At 33.8% G+C, this 23,198-nt stretch overlaps 2 protein-coding genes across 6 annotated transcripts in view; one reads left to right on the top strand and one right to left on the bottom strand.

Moving 5' to 3' along the window:
- Strn3 (striatin 3) overlaps window positions 1-18,692 on the top strand; it is a 71,221-nt gene extending 52,529 nt beyond the window's left edge. For 2 of the 5 annotated variants that reach the window (XM_010633554.3, XM_019208873.2), the window contains 9 exons: window positions 1,342-1,475; window positions 2,770-2,945; window positions 3,107-3,154; window positions 3,447-3,568; window positions 8,750-8,917; window positions 10,330-10,470; window positions 12,677-12,784; window positions 16,731-16,817; window positions 16,991-18,692. In XM_010633554.3, coding sequence (XP_010631856.1) covers window positions 1,342-1,475; window positions 2,770-2,945; window positions 3,107-3,154; window positions 3,447-3,568; window positions 8,750-8,917; window positions 10,330-10,470; window positions 12,677-12,784; window positions 16,731-16,817; window positions 16,991-17,160 — 1,154 coding nt within the window. In that variant the 3' untranslated portion in view covers window positions 17,161-18,692. Of the gene's footprint in view, window positions 1-1,341; window positions 1,476-2,769; window positions 2,946-3,106; window positions 3,155-3,446; window positions 3,569-8,749; window positions 8,918-10,329; window positions 10,471-12,676; window positions 12,785-14,233; window positions 15,135-16,730; window positions 16,818-16,990 lie in introns of those variants that run through there. The other 3 variants (XM_010633555.3, XM_010633557.3, XM_010633556.3) reach the window with 3 other exon arrangements.
- A 1,388-nt stretch (window positions 18,693-20,080) lies between these two features.
- Coch (cochlin) overlaps window positions 20,081-23,198 on the bottom strand; it is a 14,872-nt gene continuing 11,754 nt past the window's right edge. The window contains exon 11 of the mRNA XM_010633553.3: window positions 20,081-22,093. Within this exon, the coding sequence (XP_010631855.1) occupies window positions 21,918-22,093 (176 nt within the window). The 3' untranslated portion in view covers window positions 20,081-21,917. The remainder of the gene's footprint in view (window positions 22,094-23,198) is intronic.

Here is a 23,198-nt window from a genome sequence, read left to right as displayed (position 1 = left end):
AGTATATTTTACTTAAGGACTTTATGAAATTATAATCAGAAAAATAAACTATATATCTATATATATATATAATTTTTTTCAAATGTTGCCAAATTTACTTTAAATAATTTGCCAAATTATAACTTCATTTTAGCGCTCTATTTAAGTCAAATTATATAGTTAACTTTGATTGATAGGATAAAATGCCAAAATATTCTAAATAGAGAATTATTTTACTTTTTCTATGATATAAATGAATTATATCTTAAAATTATTTTTAATAGTACTAATAATTGCCTGATTTCACTATACCTGGTTTCCTGCAGCATATTGAATTTATATCATTTTTCATAGGAAAATTTTCAAAATATCAGCTTGAGTTTTTTAACATCTCCCTTTGAAATCTGATCATAAATTTTAAATGTTTTGAAACATTGAGTTTTGTATGACATAAGTATTTCTCTCTTGCCATCTTAATACTAACATGTTGCTTTCAAAGTGAATGTTTGAAATGATATTTAGAATTATTATTTACACTACTGTTAGAGCCACATATTTAGATAATGATGTAGTGAGTAATTCATATTATGGCATTGCTTAATTGGCCAGGAGTATGTACAGAAAAAACACATTTTAAATTAATTGGAACTGCTAATGTAAACAGAGAAAGCTGTAATATCACATAAGATGCAGATAAAAAAGCAAAGTAAAATGAACATTTCATTTGTATTTTGTTTGAAATTGAAATGACAATTCTGATTAGAAATTTAAAGTTCTACAGTCAACATATATTATTTTCTTCATCTTAGAAGTATCATGAGAAACAAAATAGGACATTAAAATAAAAGCCAAAAAGCTTTAAAGCTGGAAGGCATTTTGAAGATCACAAGGATTAATTTTTAGGAACTGACATCTTTAACAGAACTTTTGTAGATCATTGCACTGTATGAGTTACTGCAGTGGATGAGCTATTTTAAGGCCAGTAGTAGCATTTGTTCCCCAAGAAATAGCTGAAATCTGTTATTTAACTTTTATTTAATCACAATTTGTCTTGTTATTTAACATATAAACTATAGTTATAATTTACTGAAATGATGAGGGATTTAAATAGATAGCTTTTGTGCCCTCCTCCTACCCCCACTAGTATATTTGATGCATATTTGATTTGAGGAAAATAGCTACATAGTAATCTCAACACATTGTTAGTTATTACTCGGAAATTTTTGAGCAGAACTGGGAAAATAGAAATTTATTATATTACTGAATTTATTATATTACTGTTAAGTGATTAAATTTCCCCCACAATATTGTCTTGTACTGTATGATTTTTCAGCATTTAAGAAGCGGTTTTGTTCTTTATAGCTGAACCAATAACGTTTCCATCTGGAGGAGGCAAGTCATTTATTATGGGTTCTGATGATGTTTTGTTAAGTGTACTGGGCCTTGGAGACCTTGCAGACTTGACGGTAACAAATGATGCAGACTATAGTTATGATGTAAGTGCAGTTTTATTTTTAATTTTTTAATGATTTAATAGAAGACTCATTTTTGGGAATCACTTATAAAACAGAATTAATTTCAAGGTGCATGGAAAAGATAAAGTGTGTCATTGTGTTGATTTGAAGAGACATGAAGTTTTTCTTTGTAACTTTGTGGTGTTTTAAGTTTTTTCTTAGGTATTTTGGTGAATTAGCTAGGAATTTGGGATTATTACCTTAAAATATTGGTCAATATATTTTGAGTTGTCAACTCTCAATTAATCACTCAAACCATATTTTGGTGTTAAGAGAAAATAGGTTATCTAAATCAGTTATTCGCCTTTTTAAAAGCATGTTTTATTTTGAGCTTGCATTTCCTTAAGGATAATGTTAAAGTTAGCTTGTATCATTTCCTGAATATTTAATGCCATTTGTTTAGGCTAGAGAGAGGCTGGAGGAGGTGGGAATGAGTATGTTAGAGGTGAAACTAGTCTTGGATTAAATTTTTCCTGGATATTTATTGCTCAGTTGAGAGTTAGCTATAGTATTTGTTTCGATTTTTATTTTAATGAGTTGCAGTTTTTTAGCAAGTCTGTTCTTTCATTTTGTTTTTCTGCATTTTTACTTATGTTAGCATGTTCTTTAGAGTCATCAGTCAGCCTTGGTGGGCTGGACTATTCTCATTAATATTTTAAAAGTATACAACTAAAGTGTAATAAACTTGTGATTGCTTTAGAAGTTGTTTCACAGCTTATCTTTACAGATGAAATGAGAAGAAATGAGGGTAAAAAGATTAACCTTTTATCAATATCAAGATTTAGGAAGATGGTATGAAAAGATTCTTCAAGGGCCTTTGTAGTTCTGACTTTTAGAAAGTACTCTTGATTTGCTGCCTTTAAAAATTCCATTCATATGCTAGTAAATGATAGCTGAACTGTTTACTACTGTACCTTAGGATATTTGGTAGTTACATATACATAAATTGTTATTTCATTTTCATGTAAAGTTGCAGCAGTGGTAATTATATTCTTATCTGACTTTTATTAGAAGCTTTAGGTTTAGCTTGACAGTTAGGTAAAAACAGATTAAGAAGCTCTTTGTTTGACCTAGGTATTTGAAAGCCTAATGAAATTATTCTTTTGAATTCTTACTAAATGATGAAGACTTGTTGTAGAGTTTTTAGGTTTATTAAATTTCCACGGGACATTTAGTTGAACAGTTTTAAGTTTTATACACACCAAAGAAAAAAAAAGCCCCACATGCCCACTAATGTACTACTTTTACCAGTAAATAGAATGCTTTTTCTTTTTAGTTGCCTGCCAATAAAGATGCCTTTCGAAAGACATGGAACCCCAAGTATACACTACGTAGCCATTTTGATGGAGTCCGAGCATTAGCTTTTCATCCAGTAGAACCTGTGCTGGTTACTGCCTCTGAGGACCATACCCTGAAACTTTGGAACTTGCAAAAAACAGTTCCTGCCAAAAAGCAAGTATTTTCACATTCACTCTTTTTTCCTTCCAATTTTGTTTATATGAATAATTATTTCTCTTTATTGTCCCATATCTTTTTATATGCACATTTGACTGTGATGTATGGTTATTTAATTGTATTCTTTTTTCCCCCTTCCTGTTTTGTCTCCCTTTTAGGAGTGCCTCTTTAGATGTAGAGCCTATCTACACATTTAGGGCCCACGTGTAAGTTTTATTTAATTACTACTTAACCATAGTTATAACTATTATTAATCCAGAAACTTGGTAATTTTGTCAGTGTTTGATATTAGAAAAGACATAGTTGAGTAACACCTCATCAGTTCAATAATTATAATAATATGAATTATAATAGGAATTAATAATAGGATTATTCAAAAGTACATATTTACCTAAAACAGTTTTTGGATACCACCTAAATTCAGAGATTGGGGGATGGGGATTTGAGTTTCTTCTTAGGATGTATAAGTAATTTTTTCCCCTTCTTTTCCTATAATAGTGGCCCTGTTCTGTCATTAGCTATTAGTTCTAATGGAGAACAGTGTTTTAGTGGTGGTATTGATGGAACCATTCAGTGGTGGAATATGCCTAGTCCTAACGTGGATCCATATGATACATATGGTGAGTAAAAGGATAAAAATGTCTTTCTTTAAGGGAGTAGAGCTGACCAAAGTAAATACCACAAATATTCTGGCAGTTTTTAAAATATTTATTAGTTTGTTCATTTAGTTCTTCTATGTGCTAGAAAGTTGCTTCATTAAAGAGAAAAATCAAGAAATGTCATACCATGAGTACTGCAGTCTATGAATTGGTGCTTTCTCCATGGTGTCTTTAAAAATATATATTATTCAATGTTTATTTAAGTACTAGTTAACTTAAATAGTGTATGTAGTTTTAAAATACTAAGTGAATGGCAGTGGAAACAAATAGGGACGTTGAAGGTGTAAATCACTTTGGAGGGAAAAAACTAATTTCAAAATGGATAAAATTGTACAAGTGACACTTTCAGCAATTTGTTCTATAAGAAAACCTGCCTATGTGTTCAAATATATTTTCAAAAAACATTCCTATAGCTATAAAATACTAAAACAAAATGTTTATGGATTTTTTGTTCTTTTTTTTTTTTTTTTTGTACTGGGGATTGAACTTGGGACCTTGTGCTTGCGAGGCAGATGGCAGGTTTATTCTATTTGACACACACTTGATGCCTACATTTGCCAGGCATTGTGGTAAGCACTTTGTGAACAAATAAGATTGTGTAATGGGAAAGGTAGACATTAAATGAATAAGCAAGAGGTTGGGGTGTATGCTTACAAATTGTTGTAAGTGATAAAATAATTACAGAGGATAGTAGGTGATACCTTCTTAAGAGATCAGGAGTGGTCTATCTAAAATAATGACATTCAAGACAAAATCTAAAGGATAAAAGGTAACTTAAGTAAAAAGTTTTAAGCTAAGAAGTGATCTGAAAAGTTAGGTTTTTAAAAGGTGACTGGCTCTTGCAGGCAGAAAACAATGAGTGTTGAGGAGAGTGAGTACTGTTTATGTAATGGGCCTGGGGAGGTGATGTTGCCGGGATAAGAGTGATAGTAGTTTAGTTAGGGAGAAGTGAGTTTAATACATATTGGGGAAGCACAGAATAATAGACAGGATTTATTGATGTATTGTATTGAGTGGATGAAGTAATAGGTGAGCAATCTTGATTTAAATGAGTATGCTTTTTAATAGCTTTATTGTGATAAATATCATAAAAATCATATCATAAAATCATATCACATATCATAAAAATCCATCCCCTTTTAAATATGTGACTTAGTAGTTTTTACTGTGTATACCAAGTTTTGCAGCTGTCACCGCTATCTAGTTCCAGCACATTTTCATTACTAGTACTGGGTTTTAGCATTGGCAACTAAGTACATAGTGGTAGCATCTATGGAAATGGAGGTAGAACAAGTGTAAGGAGGTGTAAGTTGGTGACTTTGAATTTTAGGTATGTTAAGAGATGGCACTGTCTGCGCAGCAAAGGAGACCACTAACAGGTTGAACTTACAGAATGGGAAAAAAGTTTTGCCAGCTGCTACTCAGACAAAGGACTAATATCTAAAATACATAAAGAACTTAAAAAGATTAGACACCCTTAATTTAAAGACCCAATTTAAAAATGGGCATCTCAAATGAATAGACACTTTCAGATGAAGAAATACAAATGGTCAGTAGACTTGAAAAAGTGTTTGGTATTGCTGGCCATTCAGTAAATGCAAATTAAAACTATGCTGAGATTCTATCTCCAGAAAGAGTGGCTACCTTCAAGAAGTCAACAACAAATGATAGGCTGTGGGGAGAAAAGAACCCTTCTCTATTGTTGGTGAGAGTGTAAACTGATGCATCCATTAGGGAAATCAGTATGAAGGTTCCTTAAAAAATTAAAAGTAGAAATTCCATTTGATCCAGATATTCCCTTTCTAGGTATCGTCCCAGAAAAGTTAAAGACATCATCCTACAGTGACTTATGCATACTGATTTTTATAGCAGTGCAATTCATAATAGCTAAAAACAGTTTATCTGCCTGTCCACAGACAAATGGATTAAAAAAGTGATTATACACAGTGGAGTACTACTGTGTCACAGAAAGGATTTACTTGAGGGCCAGGGATTTAGCTCAGCAGCACAGTGCCTGCCTGGCAAGTGCAAGGGATTAGGTTCCATCCGCTGTACCAAAAAACAAAACAAATTAAAAAAAGGATAAACTTGAGTCGTTTGTAGGAAAATGGATGCACCTGAGCCCATAATGTTAAGTGAAGTAACTCAGAACACAAGCTTAAATATTGAATGGTTTCTCTCATATGAAAATATATAGAACGATAGATGGAAGTAAAAGGCAGATAACAGGAAAAAAGGTAATCCAGCATGTACAGATCTTAAGAGTATACCAAATGGAATACTATTCAGCCATAAAGAATGAGAAATTAGATTCATGCATAGGAAAATGGATACATATCAAGGATGTACTCCTAAGTGAAATAAATAAGTCACACGTGTAAACACCAAATAGTTTCTCTGGTGTGAAAAAACTATAATAGTACATAAGATCCTAATGAGATAATTGACAATATGAAATAGGAAGAAAAGGGCTAAAGGTATAGGGAAAGTGGGAAGGGTAGGGGAAAGGTAATAAGGGAAAAGAAAAAATATGAGAAAATGAAAGAATGGAAATAAAGTGTTTGTAAATGGGGAGGGGAGGAGGGGGTGAAGGGAGGGCAGGGACAAGGGGAAAAAATGAGACCAAGACCTGTCACGTAAAGGTACAAGATCCCAATGATGAATGTAACTGTACTGTATACCTAAAATGTACCAATAAACTCAATAAGGAAAAAAAAGTATACCTTGACTAAGTACATTTATTGTATCATATATTTTTCAGCCTAATTAGTCTGGTTTCCAGTCTGTGTACATGATAATTAACTTTATAAGGTCTTACAAGTAAATGATTCTGATGCTGGAAATATAAAAGGGAGTGGAGAGAATAGGGAAAAAGAATTGAAATGTGTTAGGTAAACATACCAATCCCCTACAGTGAATGTAATCATTATGTATTACAAGCATGTACTAATTAAACTTTTAAAAAAAAGAGCAAGTGATGGCACTATTGGGTAGATAGTATGCAAGTATGGAGCCCAAAGAGATCGGGGTTAGAGAAAATATGGGGAGTCTTTTCCATGACGATGATAAAGCTTTGAAAATAGATGATTAGATGATATAACATAAGGAGACTGTGTTGTATAGTGTAAGAAAACAACCTGGAACTAAACTCTTCAGTAACCCAGACACGGAAAGGATGATTAGAACATGAAAGCCAACAAAGAATACAGATGTTACTCATGAGGGAAGAGAAAGTACAAGAGTGTGTGGAATCATGGAACCATAGACAGAGGAGGAACCATTTTGCAAAGAAAGTAGTCTGTACATTTTGGTGTTGTTGAGATATCTAAGAAATGGAAGGATAAAAACATTCCTTTTTATAAGTAACACATAATGTCATTTGCATTTATTCAGATAGAGACTGCCAGGGCCAATTCCAGAGGATGAAAGGAGCCCTTGATAATCTTTCAAGTTAAAGCATGGATGAAAAGCAGTATGATGGGAACAGCAAAGAAATAGTATGCTTTGTTTTTAAAAGGAGGAAAGGTTTATTATTTTGGCTCAGGTTGTAGAGGTTTCAGTCCATAGTTGCCTGACTCCAAGGCAGAGTGGCCTGGCAGCGGGTCATTGAAGAGGAGAGACAGTTCATGACAGGCAGAAGACTAAAGGCAGAAAAGCAGCAAGCACTAAGCTGCTATAGGTGACCATCATTTTGTATCAGTGAAGAAAAGTATAAAATTTATTAGCATAGAAATCATCATTGGTGATTTTGACAAGGGTTGTTAGAGTGATTTGAATGAACAGGAGGTGAAAAGCAATGTTTTTCTACTGTTTAGCAGGAAGGACACTGAGGAAAAGTTTAATCAGATATTCTAAAACTTGGTGGGTTAATAATTTGGAGGAGAGTTTGTGTAGTAAGAAGAAAATGTGAAAGCAAGTTAGTGAGTTGAGTAGAATTCATAATATACTCAGTAACTATAGTCTTTGATAGGTAAAACAATTCCCTGTATCCAGAAGCAAGGAAAAGATATTGTTTAGATACTAGTGGATACAGATTGGGTGCAGGAGCGATTCCTACTTCAAGGATGTAGTTTCTTGGTGAAGTATAAGGAATAATGATTCTTAAGGAAAGTAGGTAATTACAGGGTTGGAGAAGTAATGATAAATATTTATGGAAAATGGGAGGAGTTTATTACAAAAACAGGATTGTCAGATATGATGCTTAGTGTTTTTCACCTATATCCATTAGTTGATCAATGAATAATTTATGGTAATGCCTACACAGTGGAATATTATTTGGGAATAAAAAGGGAAGTACTGGTCTATGAATGAACCTTGAAAACATACTCTGTGAAACATGCAAGTCACAAAAAGTCATGTTTTATGATTCCATTTATGTACAGTATTTAGAATAGACAACTTTGGAGAATGAGCAGAATAGTAGCTGCTCAGAGCTGCAGAAAGTTGGGGAGGAGGAATTGGGGGAAAGTGGTTAATGAGTAATAAGAGTATCCTAGAATGGTGATGATGGTTGTGCAACTCTTACATCAAAAAAGTGTTGATGTACACTTTAAATGAGTGACTTGCATATATAAATTGTATTCCAAGCCAGGAATCTGTAATCCCTGTAATCCCAGCACTCGCAAGACTGAGGAAGGAGGATTGCTGAGAGTTTGAGACCAGCCTGGGCTGCATAGCAAGACCCTGTCTCAAAACAAAAAACAAAAAACAAAAAAAACACAAAAAACCAATCTCTTTTTAAAAGTATATGTTCTTTATAGAATATTGTGAAAATACAGAAGACTGTTACCGTTGAGGTGGGGAGAAGTTGTAAAAATAACCCATAACTCCACCTCTTAAGAAGAAATAGTCACTGTGTATACTTTGGTTTATCTTCTGATTTTTATATGTGTTCTTTACACCGAACTGTGTGGTAAATTATCCCCACCCCCTTTTGGTTTTTTGAGACAGGGTTTCACTATGTAGTTCAGGCCTGGCCTTGAACTCACTATGTAACCCAGGCTGGCCTTGAACTTGTGGCAGTCCTCCTGCTTCAGCCTCCTGAGTGCTGGAATTATGAACATGCACCGCCATGTATGACTGACTGTAAATTATCTTTAGACCAAAATTCTTTTAGCTAATTTTCTTTTTGTTTCTTTCCAGAGCCAAATGTTCTAGCTGGCACTTTAGTTACTCATTCAGATGCAGTCTGGGGTCTTGCCTATAGTGGCATAAAAAATCAGTTACTGTCTTGTTCAGCAGATGGCACTATTAGGTTATGGAATCCACAAGAAAAATTGCCGTGTATTTGCACTTACAATGGAGACAGAGGTAAGTAAAATTTGTCTTATGAGAAAAGCTAATTTTAAAAAATCAAAAGGCCAAAAGGACAAAGCACTTGATTTATTTATGTTTGATGTGCTTTGCATATATATGCTATAGCTCAGTGCTTTTTGGCCTGAAGATCATGTTTCACTTAAGCAAGCAGGAGAATGCTTACTTAGAATGCAGGAGATCCTGGGATTGATTCTCTGCACACTGCAAAAAGAATTTTTTAAAAGGCCTGGGTATTTAGCTCAGTGGTGCCACCGCCTGCCTTGCAAGTGCAAAGACCCAAGTTTGATCCCCTGTACCAAAAAAAAAGAAAAAAAAAAGTAATATATTTAACTGTAAACAAATGGTTCCACTCATAGAGACAAAAACAAACAATCCATCCGATCAGTTTTAAGCATACCTGTAAGCCATTACCTTGAGCATGGAGCTTGGGGAGTCCACCCATAATCATTCAAATAAACCCTTAACCAGAACTAGAAAGGGTTACTTTCATGATTTCAAACCTTTCTTCTTAAAGGTAACTAACCACTTTACATTTTGAAGACATTTGTATGGGTATGGATGTAGTTTTAGTGGTCTTGCTTTCTGAATTTTATACTTTAAAAAAAATTAGATATTTTATTTGTATTTAAATTTGCTTTAAAATATTTTAGTGTCTTGTCTTTTTATTTTTATTTTTTTGGTACCGGTGACCAAACTTTTGGGACTTTGTGCTTATGAGGCAGGCACAGTGTCTCTGAGCTAAATCCCTGGACCTGTGTATTTTTGCTATGTTAGTGGTTCTACTAACTTTTTAGTTACCCAGTCTTTAGAGGTAAAAATTCATTTAGATATTTATTTTTTGCTGTATCTGGATAATTAATTGCTGGACTCCAGATTTTACCTAATTGTACATCAATTGATCTAGCTAGTTGAACTCAATATGCTAAAGGGAGAAATTGCTGCTTAGGCCACTTGAGGATACTTTTGCATCAGTGTGGATTCCAGAATCCAAGCTTCATTTTTGTAGATTGGAGAATTTGACTTGTATAGCCACTTCGCAATGTTTATGGATTTGACAGGTGACCAGTCTCCCAAGATGGTGATGTCAGAATGCCAGTTTTTCATGTTTCCTAAGAAAATTGGCAAGTGAGTCAATAGTCTCAATTCAGAACACTTTTCTACCTTGAAAGAAAGTGTGTAAGAGAACAAATAAGTTTTGCAAGTATCTATTTTTTAGTTATGTTTTTTGTTAAATAGAATCTTATAAATAAAAACTTAAATGATTAAGTTGCTTCTTTACTATCCTAACAGCTGCTTTTTTAATGATTAATATTATCTCAAGAAAAATTGAATTCCTTTTTCTTATTAAAAAAGTGGAAATTTAAAAATTACTATTTTAACACTGTATCTTTTTGGGCCTCTTTCAGAGCATGGAATACCTACATCAGTTGACTTTATAGGCTGTGATCCAGCCCATATGGTGACCTCTTTCAACACTGGTAGTGCAGTAATTTATGATTTAGAAACATCACAGTCATTAGTGATGCTTTCATCACAGGTAGATTCAGGTAAGTCTTTATGACTTTCTTTGAAACCTTAGACAGAATGCTTATATGAAAGAAGGTAATCTTTTAGTCTGTTTTTATATTTTGACTTTGTGACTTCAGCAAAACAGTTTCATTGTATTTTCTGTTACACTTATTTTTACTATTTCCACAAATTATGCTTATGGGTATATAAGGAAAGAAGAAGGAGTAATGTGAAAGTAAAAGTACAGGAATAATTTTGAACTTTATGTAAATATATGTGAAAGTAGAAAAAACTATTATATACTTTATCCAGCTTTAATATCTGTAAATGGCTATAATTACAGTATGTGATACATGTTCTGTAGTTTACTTAAAGAGGAAGATCCATGCATTGTGATTGGTTGATACATCTTTAGATCACTTTTCATCTATAGGTTACCTCTACATCTCTCATTTTCCTTTTTTTTAATTGAAGAATTTAACTGGTTTATCAAGTTTCACACAGACTGGATGTCCAGGTTTGCATCCATGTGTATCATTTAATAAGCTCCTCTGTCCATTTTATTTCCTATAAATTGGTTACAGACTCAGGCTTATTCAAATTCAGCTTCAACTTTTGTTGTGTTTTGGTGGGGGGCAGGTACCTGGGATCCAACTCAAGACCTTGCACTTGTGAGGCAGGTGGAGAAACCACTGAACTAAATCCGGCCTTTGTTTTTGTTTTTCTTTTTAAATATAGGGTCTTGCTGCATAGTTTAGGCTGGCTTTGAACTCACGATATAGTCCAGACTGACCATGAATTTATGGTGATTCTCCTACCTCAGCCTCCGCAGTGCTAGGATTACAGGCATGCACTACCATAGTGGGCTCAGTATTTTTCTTTTACTTTTCAAAATTTTTAAATGTTTTGGCAAGAATACTTCAAAGATAATTTGTGAATTTTGTCAGAGGTATCTTTGTGGTTTTCAGTCTTGATCATTACCTGGGTCTGTTCATTCATGAACTGTTTAAAAATAATGTTATGATTCTATTATTTCTTATCCATTTATTAGCTACACTATTTATATAAAAAGTTCTTTCATCAGTAATTTGGTTACTGTGGAGGTTAGTGTTTGTTATGGAAAAGCAAGATAGCTGTTTATGTCCTATATACAAGTTTTCAAAATAATGAAATGGTACTGTTTTTGCTATCATAATATCTCATAGATATAAATTATTTGATGTCTTTCAGTTCATTGCATTTTTTTTTTTTTTTTTGGCTTATTTTGGCTTTTTTGAGACAGGGTCTCATTATGTAATTGAGACTGACCTGGAACTCACTATGTAGCCCAGGCTGGCCTCGAACTCACTTCATTGCAATTATTAAATGCTGTTCAGATGACCTCATTTTGGCCAGGTCATCTTGATATGATCATAGTAGTCAGTAGCTTGCTTGCTTTCTGAAAATGATAAAATATTCCAGGTTTATTATTTATTTTGTACCTAAGATCTTTGGTCATCCATTTCTCAAAGAGTTGGGTTGGGAAGTGGACAGAAAATGCATTTAGAAAACTTCAGTCTGGCTACTAGACTATTTGTCTTTTACTCAGGGACTGCATGGTTTCTGAGTTCATTGTTTTAGTATTTTTCAGTGGACCGGAGGTAGGAAATACACATTTCTTTAAAAAGTAAAATACTTTCAGTTTAAACTTACATTTATCTTGATTCTCAGCAAAATTAATCATCTCTGTCATCTCTTGTTTAGATTATCTCCTAGTACACACATAGTTGTCTCAGTAGTAATACTCACACCACCAATAAATAGTTTGGCTCTTGGTATTAGATTGTACTTAGAGTGTAGTCTACTACGGATGTACAGTGTTATTACTATGCTTTAATATCATGTGGAATAGTTCATGTCTTTGTAGTTACACTAACTATACCACTAGTTGGATAGATAGTTGAGTTTACTTAATTTTGCTTTTGATTTTTAATATGTGTTTAAGTTATTTCACAATTATGTAAAATATTTACATGGTTCCATGGTATACCCTCAAACCAAATATATTCAGTGTCTTTAATGTCTCTTCAACCTTATTCTCTTTTTCCCCTACATAGTTAAAATATGTGTTCAAGTTTAGTATCTGAGAGATCTTATATATTTGTAGAATGATTGATGTGAAGTCTCATTTTGGTAAAGCTAAAAAGGCCATTATCCAGCTTCTATTTGAAAGTTTGAAGAGTATTATCTTCCTTTATTCTTCAGGTTTACAATCCACTAACCACATTAACAGAGTAGTAAGTCATCCCACACTTCCTGTTACAATAACTGCTCACGAAGATAGACACATCAAATTTTTTGACAATAAAACGGGTAAGTTGTCCTTGTCCTTTTAATAGTACTGTAAGTTTGAGGTTATTAAAAATTCTCACCTTTTATATAAGATATGTTGACTTGTGGGCCATGTTAAACTTTTTTCTTCTTCTGCAGTACTGGGAATCAAACCTAGAGCTTTATGTGTTTTAGGCATGCACTCTACTACTGAGCTGTACCCTTTGCCTTAAACTATGTTTACTCACATTTTTTCTTTATTTAGGGTAGCACACTTAAAATGTATATTAAGCTTTATCTTTAAATATATGTAAATATATTCCTTGCCTACCTATTTCTTCATATCATTTTAGTTAATTATAAATCCTTCCATTTTTGAAAATGTTTTCTTCATATTCTGTTATGAATTAATACATAAGAAGACATCTCTTTCTTGGATTTGACATTTTAGATATGTTTATAAAACTTTATTAGTCAAATGATATAATGGGTGCCATTTATTATCTGCTATACTCTTACCTCCTTTTCTAAGGAAATTTACTTATCAGTTGTATTGATGTCAAATCAAATTTTAATTTTGCCATACTTTTGTGTATGTATTTGTGAGTTTTGTTTTGTTTAGCAGTACTGGGGACAGAACCCAAGCCCTCATGCATGCTAGGCAAGCACTCCAGCACAGAACTATATCCCCAGGTCTTTTTATTTTTTGACAGCGTCTTGCTTAATTACCCAGGTTGGACTTGAACTCAGCCTCACTAGTAGCTGGCTTTATAGCCGTGTGCCACTGTGCCTGGCTCTCCCTGTGTATTGTTTAAGAAACCCTTTTTCGTCTTTTATTCATGTAGAATGCTATATGAAATATTGCTTGCTCTCTCAGAAGAGGTTTAACAGCTGTAGCCTACTTTGAGAAGAAACTTAAAACAGGGTATTGAAGGATTTTCAAATAAGAAACTTAAATGTTAATTGGAACATTATTATAGAACAAGTTATCATACCAGTCAGCAAACTAGAATTATAGGTTTTTCTTTGGAAATTATGTGGCAGTAAGTTTCAGTCTTCTTCAGTCTTACATAAGATTTTTGCAAATAACATTTTCATGGACAGATTCCTTTTAACCCAGTAGAACAAATTGGGAACACAGTGAATATTCTTAGGTTTTCATATTGCACAGGAAATAAAATTCACATTCCTGTACATGTTCCCAGTTTGATTCCTTATATCAGTTCTTTGAATCATTTTATTAAATGTTCTCCTTTGTTTCAATAGGTAATTTCCTTTGTGTTTGTAAAAAGATCCTTGATTAATGAAAATTTACAATATTTTACAGAAACTTAAAATTTACAGAATTTTAGTAGTTGTATTAAAAAAAGCAAAATAAGTCTTTAGAGACGTTTTGCTAACAGAAATCAAGAAACAGTCAAAAATTCTGTGTTGTGACAAATACAAGAAGACAAATTTTCTTCTAAATCTAGAATTCTTTCTGTTAACTAGCCTGGTAACTTGCCTGTGGTGTGAATGAAGATAGCAACAGGGTCCCAGCAATGAAAAACTTGAACTCCTCTCACCTTTTTAAACTGATCTTGCCACTCCACATACACATTGGGTTACTGGTAAGAAGACTGAATTTCATGTGGTCACCAGTAGGAGCCAGCATCCAGGGTTACCAGCATTGTGCATCTCTTTATATGGTTCATCTGATAGGATTACTCTACTTTGTGACAATGTGAAAGAGGATAGGTTCTGAATTGACTTAAGATAACCATATTGGGGATTAGCCAGTGCACAGGCAGGAGGGCTGGAGTTAGATTTGGCATTCTCTGAGATGGATAGATTTAGTGCTAAGTGAAAGAAGTCTTTGCTTTAAGACATGGCAAATTTAGGAGAAACAGGATCATCCTCAGGAGAGAAGTCAGAACTAGGTCAGTGACTTAGGAGTTAACATCATAAATAGGACGTTTTAAATGAAGCTAGTGATTCTAGTTTAACTCCTAATATTTTGACGTTATTGTCCTGGAGGCCAGTCATCTCATGTGCTGGGATTAGGACTAGTAAGTTCAAGATACTGTATTAAATGATTTTTCTGTCCTCTATTCATTAATTTTACCATTAATGAGAAGCAACTGTGATTTCAAGTGATGAGACTTCATTAATATTATCTTTAACTAATAACCGTTTAGTATTGCCAGAAATTGAGAAGACCTTTTATAACTGGAATAAAGTTTTCAGAATTGTGAATTTTGCATTCTGGTCAACAGTACAGCTTCATGGCAAGTAACAAAAGGAGGATTTATTTGTGACCCCAGTGTAAAAGGTTATAAAGGCCCAGAGACATGGCAGACAATTGTAATTCAGATTTATTCATTCATTCATTCGTTTATTTATTTGTTTTGGTACTGGGAATTGAACGCAGGTCCTTGCGTTTATGAGACAGGTGGTGGAACCACTGAGCTACATCCCCAGCCCTCGGATTTATTATTCATTTGTTTATTTACTTATTTTGGTTCTGGGCTTCAATCTCGGGACCTTACGCTTGTGAGGCAGGCAGTGGAACCACTGAGCTAAGTCCCTGGCCCTGTAATTCAGATTTTAGAGGATTCCTGTCTTTCCTTAGGAGGTTCCAATGAATTGAAATAATAAACTTTTTCCTGAATGAAAGTAAATGTTAGAAGTATCAGTATTTGCTATTTTATTACCTTCTTTAGTGAATCTCTTTTGGTTTGGTTTGGTTTAGTTTATTGGGATGGGATCTTAGTATATAGCCTCACTTGAACTCATGGCGATCCTCCTGCCTCAGCCTGTGTGCTGCTGTCGCATACATTTGCCACCTTCCCCAACCTGGTGAATCAATTTATTATGTTGATTTCTGTCCACCAAAAGCATATATTGCCAATGAGAAATGCCCTTGCCCCAGTCTGTTGCAGCCCAACTCTGTATCCCACCTTGTTTTTAAATTTGACTTGCTATTGGAATCCCATCTGCTTGCCAGACTTCAATTAAAGTATTCATTAAATGACATTTTTTAAGCCGGGTGTGGTGGCACACGCCTGTAATCCCAGAATTTGGGAGGCTGAGGCAGGAGGATGACTGTGAGTTCGAGAGCAGCCTGAGCTACATAGTGAGTTCCAGGTCAGTCTTAACTACATAGTGAGACCCTGTCTCAAAAAAAACAAACAAACAAAAAAAAAAAGATATTTTTCAGCACAGTGATTTTGTTAATATCTAGGCAAAATCTAAAGTAATTTCTGTGATATATTCCTGTCTTTTCTTCCCCTTTCTTCTTTTGAATATATAAAATAGTTGACATTTTTATAGGATAAATAAATTCTATCCTAGAAGCTTTAGGTATGTATTTTCTGATAATTTGTTTATCATTAACTCAAATCTATAAAATTATCATAAGGTCTTTTACTAAGATGTTAGTTTTAATTTTAGCTTATATGTCTTAAACCTTTGAGGCCCTATCATGTTTTCCATTGTTTCTCACATACTATCACATACATGACACACAGATGTCTTTTCTAAGAGTACATGGAAAAGTTCTGCATTAGAATTAAAATTCTCTTCAAAATACTTGTATGGTAGAAGCACCTTGAAAACATACTTAGTGAAAGAAGCCAAACACAAAAAACCACATACTATATTAGTCCGTTCTCATGGAGCATCTAAAATAGGCCTATCTCTGGAAAGAGCAGATTGGTACTACCAGGGCTTGGAAACAGGGACAAACGGGGAGTGATTACTTAATGGGTATAGTTTCCTTTTTCAGTGACAAAAGTGTTCTGAATCAGATGGTAATAATAGTTGCACATTGTGAATGTTCTAACAGCCACTGAATTGTACATTTTTGAATGGTTAACATGGTAAACTTTATATTGTTAGGTATTTTTACCAAAACGGTATTGCTAAAGTAATTCTTTTTGCTTGATGTTGCATTGGTGTGTCTCTTACTTTACTAGTTTTGCTTTATCCTCTCTGTTATGTTTTACAGGTAAAATGATCCATTCTATGGTAGCTCATTTGGATGCTGTTACAAGTCTAGCGGTAGATCCTAATGGAATCTATTTGATGTCTGGAAGTAAGTCTGATCTTTGAACCACCTGTAAAACTCTTTCTTTTTTGGTACTGGGAATCAAACTCAGAACCTTGCGCTTGCCAGGCAGGCAGAGCACCACTGAGCACCATCCCAGCTCCCATAAACTTTCTAAAAGTATTATTCCTCTGTAACAAGCTTCATTTGTCTTTTTACAGGCCATGACTGTTCAATTAGATTATGGAATTTAGACAGCAAGACATGTGTACAAGAAATAACAGCTCATAGAAAGAAATTGGACGAATCAATTTATGATGTTGCTTTCCATCCATCAAAAGCATATATTGCCAGTGCAGGAGCTGATGCCCTTGCCAAAGTGTTTGTGTGAATCAATAGAAACTCTCATCATGATGAAAGATTTGCGTGGAAAAAAGGAGGGTCTGCATCACTGCCATCAAAAAGATTACTGGATATGACACTACATGTGATCTGCCTGGTGAAGGCATTTGGGGCAGGCATAAATTAGTGGAAATCACATCTTAATGTTAGGCGCATTGACTTAACTGTAATTACTGTACTTTGTGGGACAAAAAGAAAAAGGACTCCAGTATTTATACTGGATATGAACTGAGCATATATTTGATTTTTTAAAGATGTATTTAAACCAATGTAGAGTCTGATCTTACGAAGACTTTTTTTCCTTTTTTTTTTTGGACTCTGTGTGCTGCCTTAGGGTTAGGAATGTGGTGCTCTTGTGGGGGGAAGTGAGCTCCAAGAGTAGCTTATTTTCATCTCTTAACGATCTTATGTTTATCAGTTGAATGCCACAGATTCCCCTTTAAACTTATTTTGCTTTAAAAAAAAAAAAGGAAAATTTAACTTAAAATATTTTAGCATTAGTTGCACAAAATGTTTGGATAAAATTCTAGTTTTTATAAGTCTTTTTTATATTTCGCCTGTCACAACAGTGCTCAAGATTGAAGTTTTTCTGCATTATACAACCCTAAAACAGAGTTCTCACTGACCAGATGCCCATAACGTTTTTTGGTGTTTTTTTTTTTTTTGCTTAATACAGCTCAGTTAAGTCCTTCATAAAGATGCTAAATCACCTTCATCATCACATAAATGTCTTCATGAACCAAGGACTAATAAGTGTATTAAAATGAAACAGTGGGGTTTAGTACTCCAAATGAACTCTTTAAAAAAAACTAATCTTGGCATCCTATCACTATGTGATATTTTGTACATCTTACTGTATTTACAAGTTTATTTATCAAGGATTACCCATCTTGCTAATGACCTATTATTTATTTCACTTTTTGTTGGTCTTTATATCCTTTTATTAATGTGCTAAAGAAACCTGTATATCTATTTTGGGATTCTTGGAATAGTCTAAAATAGACTAAAAATGGAATATTTTATAGTTTAAGTCACAAATCCAAGGTGTTTTCCCCTAAAATACTTACCTTGGTTTGCCATGATTCCAAACAAAATTATCTTGTTTAAAAATATTTGGAATAAAATTTTATTTACATTACAAATAGGGTACAAAAATAGTTGAATCAGGATACAGAATCTGCTGTGTTTGGACTAGTTTTCCCTGTTTTATTTTTTTAGATGTGCTTAATTTTTTGGTGTAAAGATTTTGTTTGTGTAATGCATGGTTAAGACAATAAAGTATTTTTTCTAGTCTTCCAAAAAACTTTTCTGATCAGTTTGCGAGTTTTGATGAGTTTTGTAAGTTTTTGTTTTACAAACTACGAATCAGCAAATTGTACCACAACACAAAAGTACACCTGTTGAAAAATAATGTATATAAAATGCATATAATAAATATTAAATTGTGTACCTGTATGTTACTGTTGGCCACATCATTTTATGTTAAATAATAAAGTGCAATATTCTCTATAATTAAACTAGGGCAAGGAGATTATTTCTTAGTGAGTCCTTCATTTTTACGCTGTTTTTGTTTTTGTTTGGTACCAGGGATCGAACTCAGGACCTTGTGCTTGCAAGGCAGCAGGCAGTGGAACCACTGAGCTATATCCCTGGCTTATGCTGTTTTTTCAATTGTACGTTATACTGCTTATTGGTATTCTAGTAAGATTAGAATAGTAACAGTCTTAAAAACATCTTTTTGAAGTGTTTCACCCCATTTGGCAAGTTTTTAAAAATTATAAAATGTTCTTCCATTCAGAGTAATTTAAAGATGCAGTTTTAATAACTTGCTTAGCCATTATTACTTTATTAGATCTGAATTTCAGTCGATGGTGTTGACCTATCTAGCCGTACCTATTTCCATGAAAAAGTTTAGCAAAGAATAAATTGCATTATTCATTAGTTAAAAATGACATACATAAGGTTAACTATTAAGATCTTAAAACTTTTTCCTTCCACAGGCGATATCCTTTTCCTTTGAAAGCAGTTGCAGAGGGGACACTAGAAAACTTTCAAATTCTATTTGAATTCCTACTGCAAAAATTAGATGATATTGTGTATTCATTGAGACACATGGCAGGTCTAGTAATCACTGATGAAACACTAAGACTTTTCAAAACTTTTTAAGAAAAATCTTTGGTTGTTTCCTGAACACTCTGCTAATGAACAAATTAAAGGGACATACCCCCACCCCCTGCTTCAAAATCTAGTATTGTTTCTGGCACCTATTCCACCCCATCACATCACTGTAATAGCGGTTGTCATTGCATGCAAAAGTATTCATCTCTTTTGGAATGTGTTGGAACTGTAGTGAGTAAAAATTAGTATGAACATAGTTCCCTTACTTACTTTGGTTTAGGTATTTAGTATATTTTTTTAAAGACAGGGTCTCACTATGTAGTTTAGGCTGGAATGAACTCACTTTGTAGCCAAGCCTGGCCTTGAACTCCTCAAACCTCCTGCCTCTGCTTCCTGAGTACTGGGATTATAGGTATGTGCTACCATACCAGACTTCATGTTGTTTTTCTTAATATCAAACTGTTACTTACTGAAAAGTAGCATCACATTTAATATATTAAAATTGTAAATGAGCTGGTATATTTGAAATTCAGGCATGTATGTTATACAGTTAAATTGTCCATTAAAATTTTTTTTGTCTAGTTTTACAGTAACTTGAAGTTTTGACTTTTCTTGCTGCTGTGAAAGTAAAAGTACTAGCTTCAGATTGCCCAGAATTTTGTCTTTTATGGAATTAAAGGGGGGAAAATGTATTTAAAAGAACCAATAACTTGGAAGCATCAAGATTTTATTAAAGATTAATATTTAACTCCTGTCATTCCAGCACTCGGGAGGCAGAGGCAAGAAGACTACTGCATTTGGAGACCAGCCTGGACTATATAGCAAGATCCTAGTCGGATTAGATACTAATAAAGATCAATATAGAGATAGAGATATAATTTGGTACTCCTGGTTGAGAATGAGGTTATGCACTTGGAGGGAAAACACCCGTTTTTCTCTTAACATTCTCAATCATATTTGTAGCTTTTTATTAATGGGGAGAAGGGAAGTTAGTGTCTTTGCCATTTGATCAAATTTTTTAATGTACTGTCAAAGTTGACTCTTCCCGTACATGGGCTTTTATTCCCTTTGCATGGGCTGTATAATTGTTAGACTGAAAAGATTTACTGGAGTTTTATTCCAACTAGTTAATACAGAGGACTGTTGACTTACAAACTCAATTTGTTCACAGGGGCTTGTAACTCAAGTTGGTCAATTGAAGGCTCATGCTCTACACAGCCTTGACTATCTTGTGTATACATGCAGATCTCAGTGTCCTTAGACACTGGCCGAAGATTTCTTAACCCTACACTGGAAAGGATGTTGTAATGTTTCTTCCAGAACTCTTCACGGGTTAAATCTATTAGACCATCTGGAAGCACAAGGAGCCAGCGTTTGGGTCATAACTAAAGACTGTATAAGTTACAACTAAAATTCCAGTTGTAACTGAAGTTGTTCGTATGTCCAGTTGTAACTTGAAGGTCCATTGTACTTTCTTCAGGTCATTATTTGGTTGTAAAGTTTCAGTTACAAGCAGTATCTGCTTGAAGTGAGGGATAAGGAGAGGGACAAAGACAAGATGTGGTGAGAGCCCCTCTGTGGTGGGGGAAGAGGCCCTCTAAGGTAATCTGTATTAAGGGAGTTTTGGTGTTCTACTTAGACATAAACATCACGAACATGCTTAAGGAAAAATAACACTAGCTACAAAACATTTCTCCTGAAGCAGTTACTCAAGAGCATATTACAGTGCTTAGTCTGGTAGTGCCTACATGTAATGCCTCAAAACGCATTCGGTAAATAAAGGAAAAGGTATTTAGTAGTAGTGTATGATTTTAAAAAAGCAATTCAGACTGGTCTATATCACGAGTACAGAAGTTTTATCATATCCTACAGAGAGTCATGGAATAATAAAAGTAAAGCGCACAGTACATCACTAACAATTTTATTGTTCTTCAAACTACAATATTTTTTTCTATACTGCTCCTTTTTGAATCTTCAAAATCCTTACTATCTCCTCAGTCCCTGGATAACTATTTTTAGAGTACAAGCTGATCTATACACATACAAAATTAAGGATATAAATAGAAAAATACCTGGCAATCCTATCTTTTATATATTTTCATTTGTAGATTATGAAAATACACAAGTTGGTACTCATTTCCTTTATAGCCCACAATTATAGTTTTTTAGTGTATAAAGTAACATTGATGATTATTGTTGATTGGTTTTAAGAAAACATTCATTTGGGTCACAATATTGATACTTAAACCTTGCTCTTTTTCTTTATATAGTCAATAGGATGATAGAGAAAGAATGTTGCTTTCCGTCTAAGTATCAGATTCTTTTATTGAACTATGGTACTTGCATATCTACATTTTATAGGTATATCAACTTTTTAAATCCATGATATCTCCTCTTCCTCTTTCCTGAGTTTCTAAGGGCCATGACTATGAAGCCTTAGTCAAAAGTCTTAAAAGTCTAAGTTGTAATTAGAAGGTAATAACTTTAAATGAATGCTTATATACTTAAATAGCTTTTAACATGTGTACTGTATCTGTTCCTAGTATGCTGTAGTATTTCAGTATCATAAGAATACAATTCATACATTAGATCTCCTTGCACTTTTTTGTTGTTATCAAAATACCGCCATTATTGTTGGGATTCTAAGAAATCTCTACAAATGCCTCTAATGATATCAGAGACAATTGGTTCTAATCCTGTGAACTCTCTTGTGAAGAATGCATGTGACTCCTTTGGTTTAGAGGCCATATCTTTCAGGTCATCCAGAGGTGCCCAAGCCACACCAACAGAGAAAATGGTGATACCTACAACAGAAATATTTTAAAATGAATTAAATTTCCAGTTTATATATTAAATTATGCGTATATATCCCAGATACATTAGTATGCAGCTGCAGAGAAAACTGCATAATTTCCAAGAAACAAATTCCCCATACCAAATTGTTGGGTAAGTTTTCACAGTCGTGATGAGAGTTACGAAACATTTGGTCAAAACCAGAAGTCTCTTTGCCATCAGTATAGTTCACCATATTGACAGACTAATTTTGATGACTAATAAACTTAAGTTCAGTATCCATTTACAACAGTACATGTAGTAAGCTAGGAATAGAAACTTTGTTAGCCTGATGATACACAGTACCTTTCTTTAAAAATATCCTATGGAAAACAGATGGTTAAAAAAAAGATGGTCAGAATTTCCCTTCTGAGGTTGGCATGAGAAAGGACGGCCTGAACCTATCATCACCGTATAACTAAACACTACTAAAGTCCTAGCCAGTACTAAAGCGAGAGAGAGAGAGAGATACAAAAGGGTAAGTGGTGAAAGTTTTCAAAGGTTTGCATTGTCTGGGAATGGTGTCTAGTATGCTGTAGATAATGTAACATTTCCTTGATTTCAGTCTACAGTTATGTTGAAAACTCAATTTGATAGTCTGTAATCCTAAATGAAAGGGATTTATATGAATCAGATAATTTCAGTTTCATTTTAGCATCCATGTGCATTTCGTGAGTTAGAAGAATTTTAGTAACTACATTTTTGTTAGGTGATAATTAGATTCATACCCATCACAATTCACATCAGTCCTGATTGCAAGTGTATTGGTTCAGCAGATGTTTAGGGGAGATTACCACCTATCTTCTGCTAGGTGATAATCCCCTTAATATCTTTCAAGTTTCTGAAATAGCCACTTCCCTATTTCAGATTTTACTTCCTTTCTAGTGAGTCTTCAGAAAGCTGATATAAGTAGGTTTAGAAGAGTTAATGCTACTTGAAACAATTTTTGATTTGATCACCACCAGCCAGTCGCCTCTTCACTACCACTGCCAGACAAATACTCTTGTCAGTTTTTCTCACTTTTGAGCTCTACAATCTAGTTTAGATTGTTCAGGTCAGCCCCAGTATATAATTAAA

Source organism: Fukomys damarensis, unplaced genomic scaffold, assembly GCF_012274545.1.
Source record: "Fukomys damarensis isolate Sample0158 unplaced genomic scaffold, DMR_v1.0_HiC HiC_scaffold_17, whole genome shotgun sequence".
Classification (NCBI taxonomy): domain Eukaryota; kingdom Metazoa; phylum Chordata; class Mammalia; order Rodentia; family Bathyergidae; genus Fukomys; species Fukomys damarensis.
The sequence above is the reverse complement of the archived record's forward strand: the minus strand, read 5'-3'. Positions and strand labels throughout refer to the sequence as shown.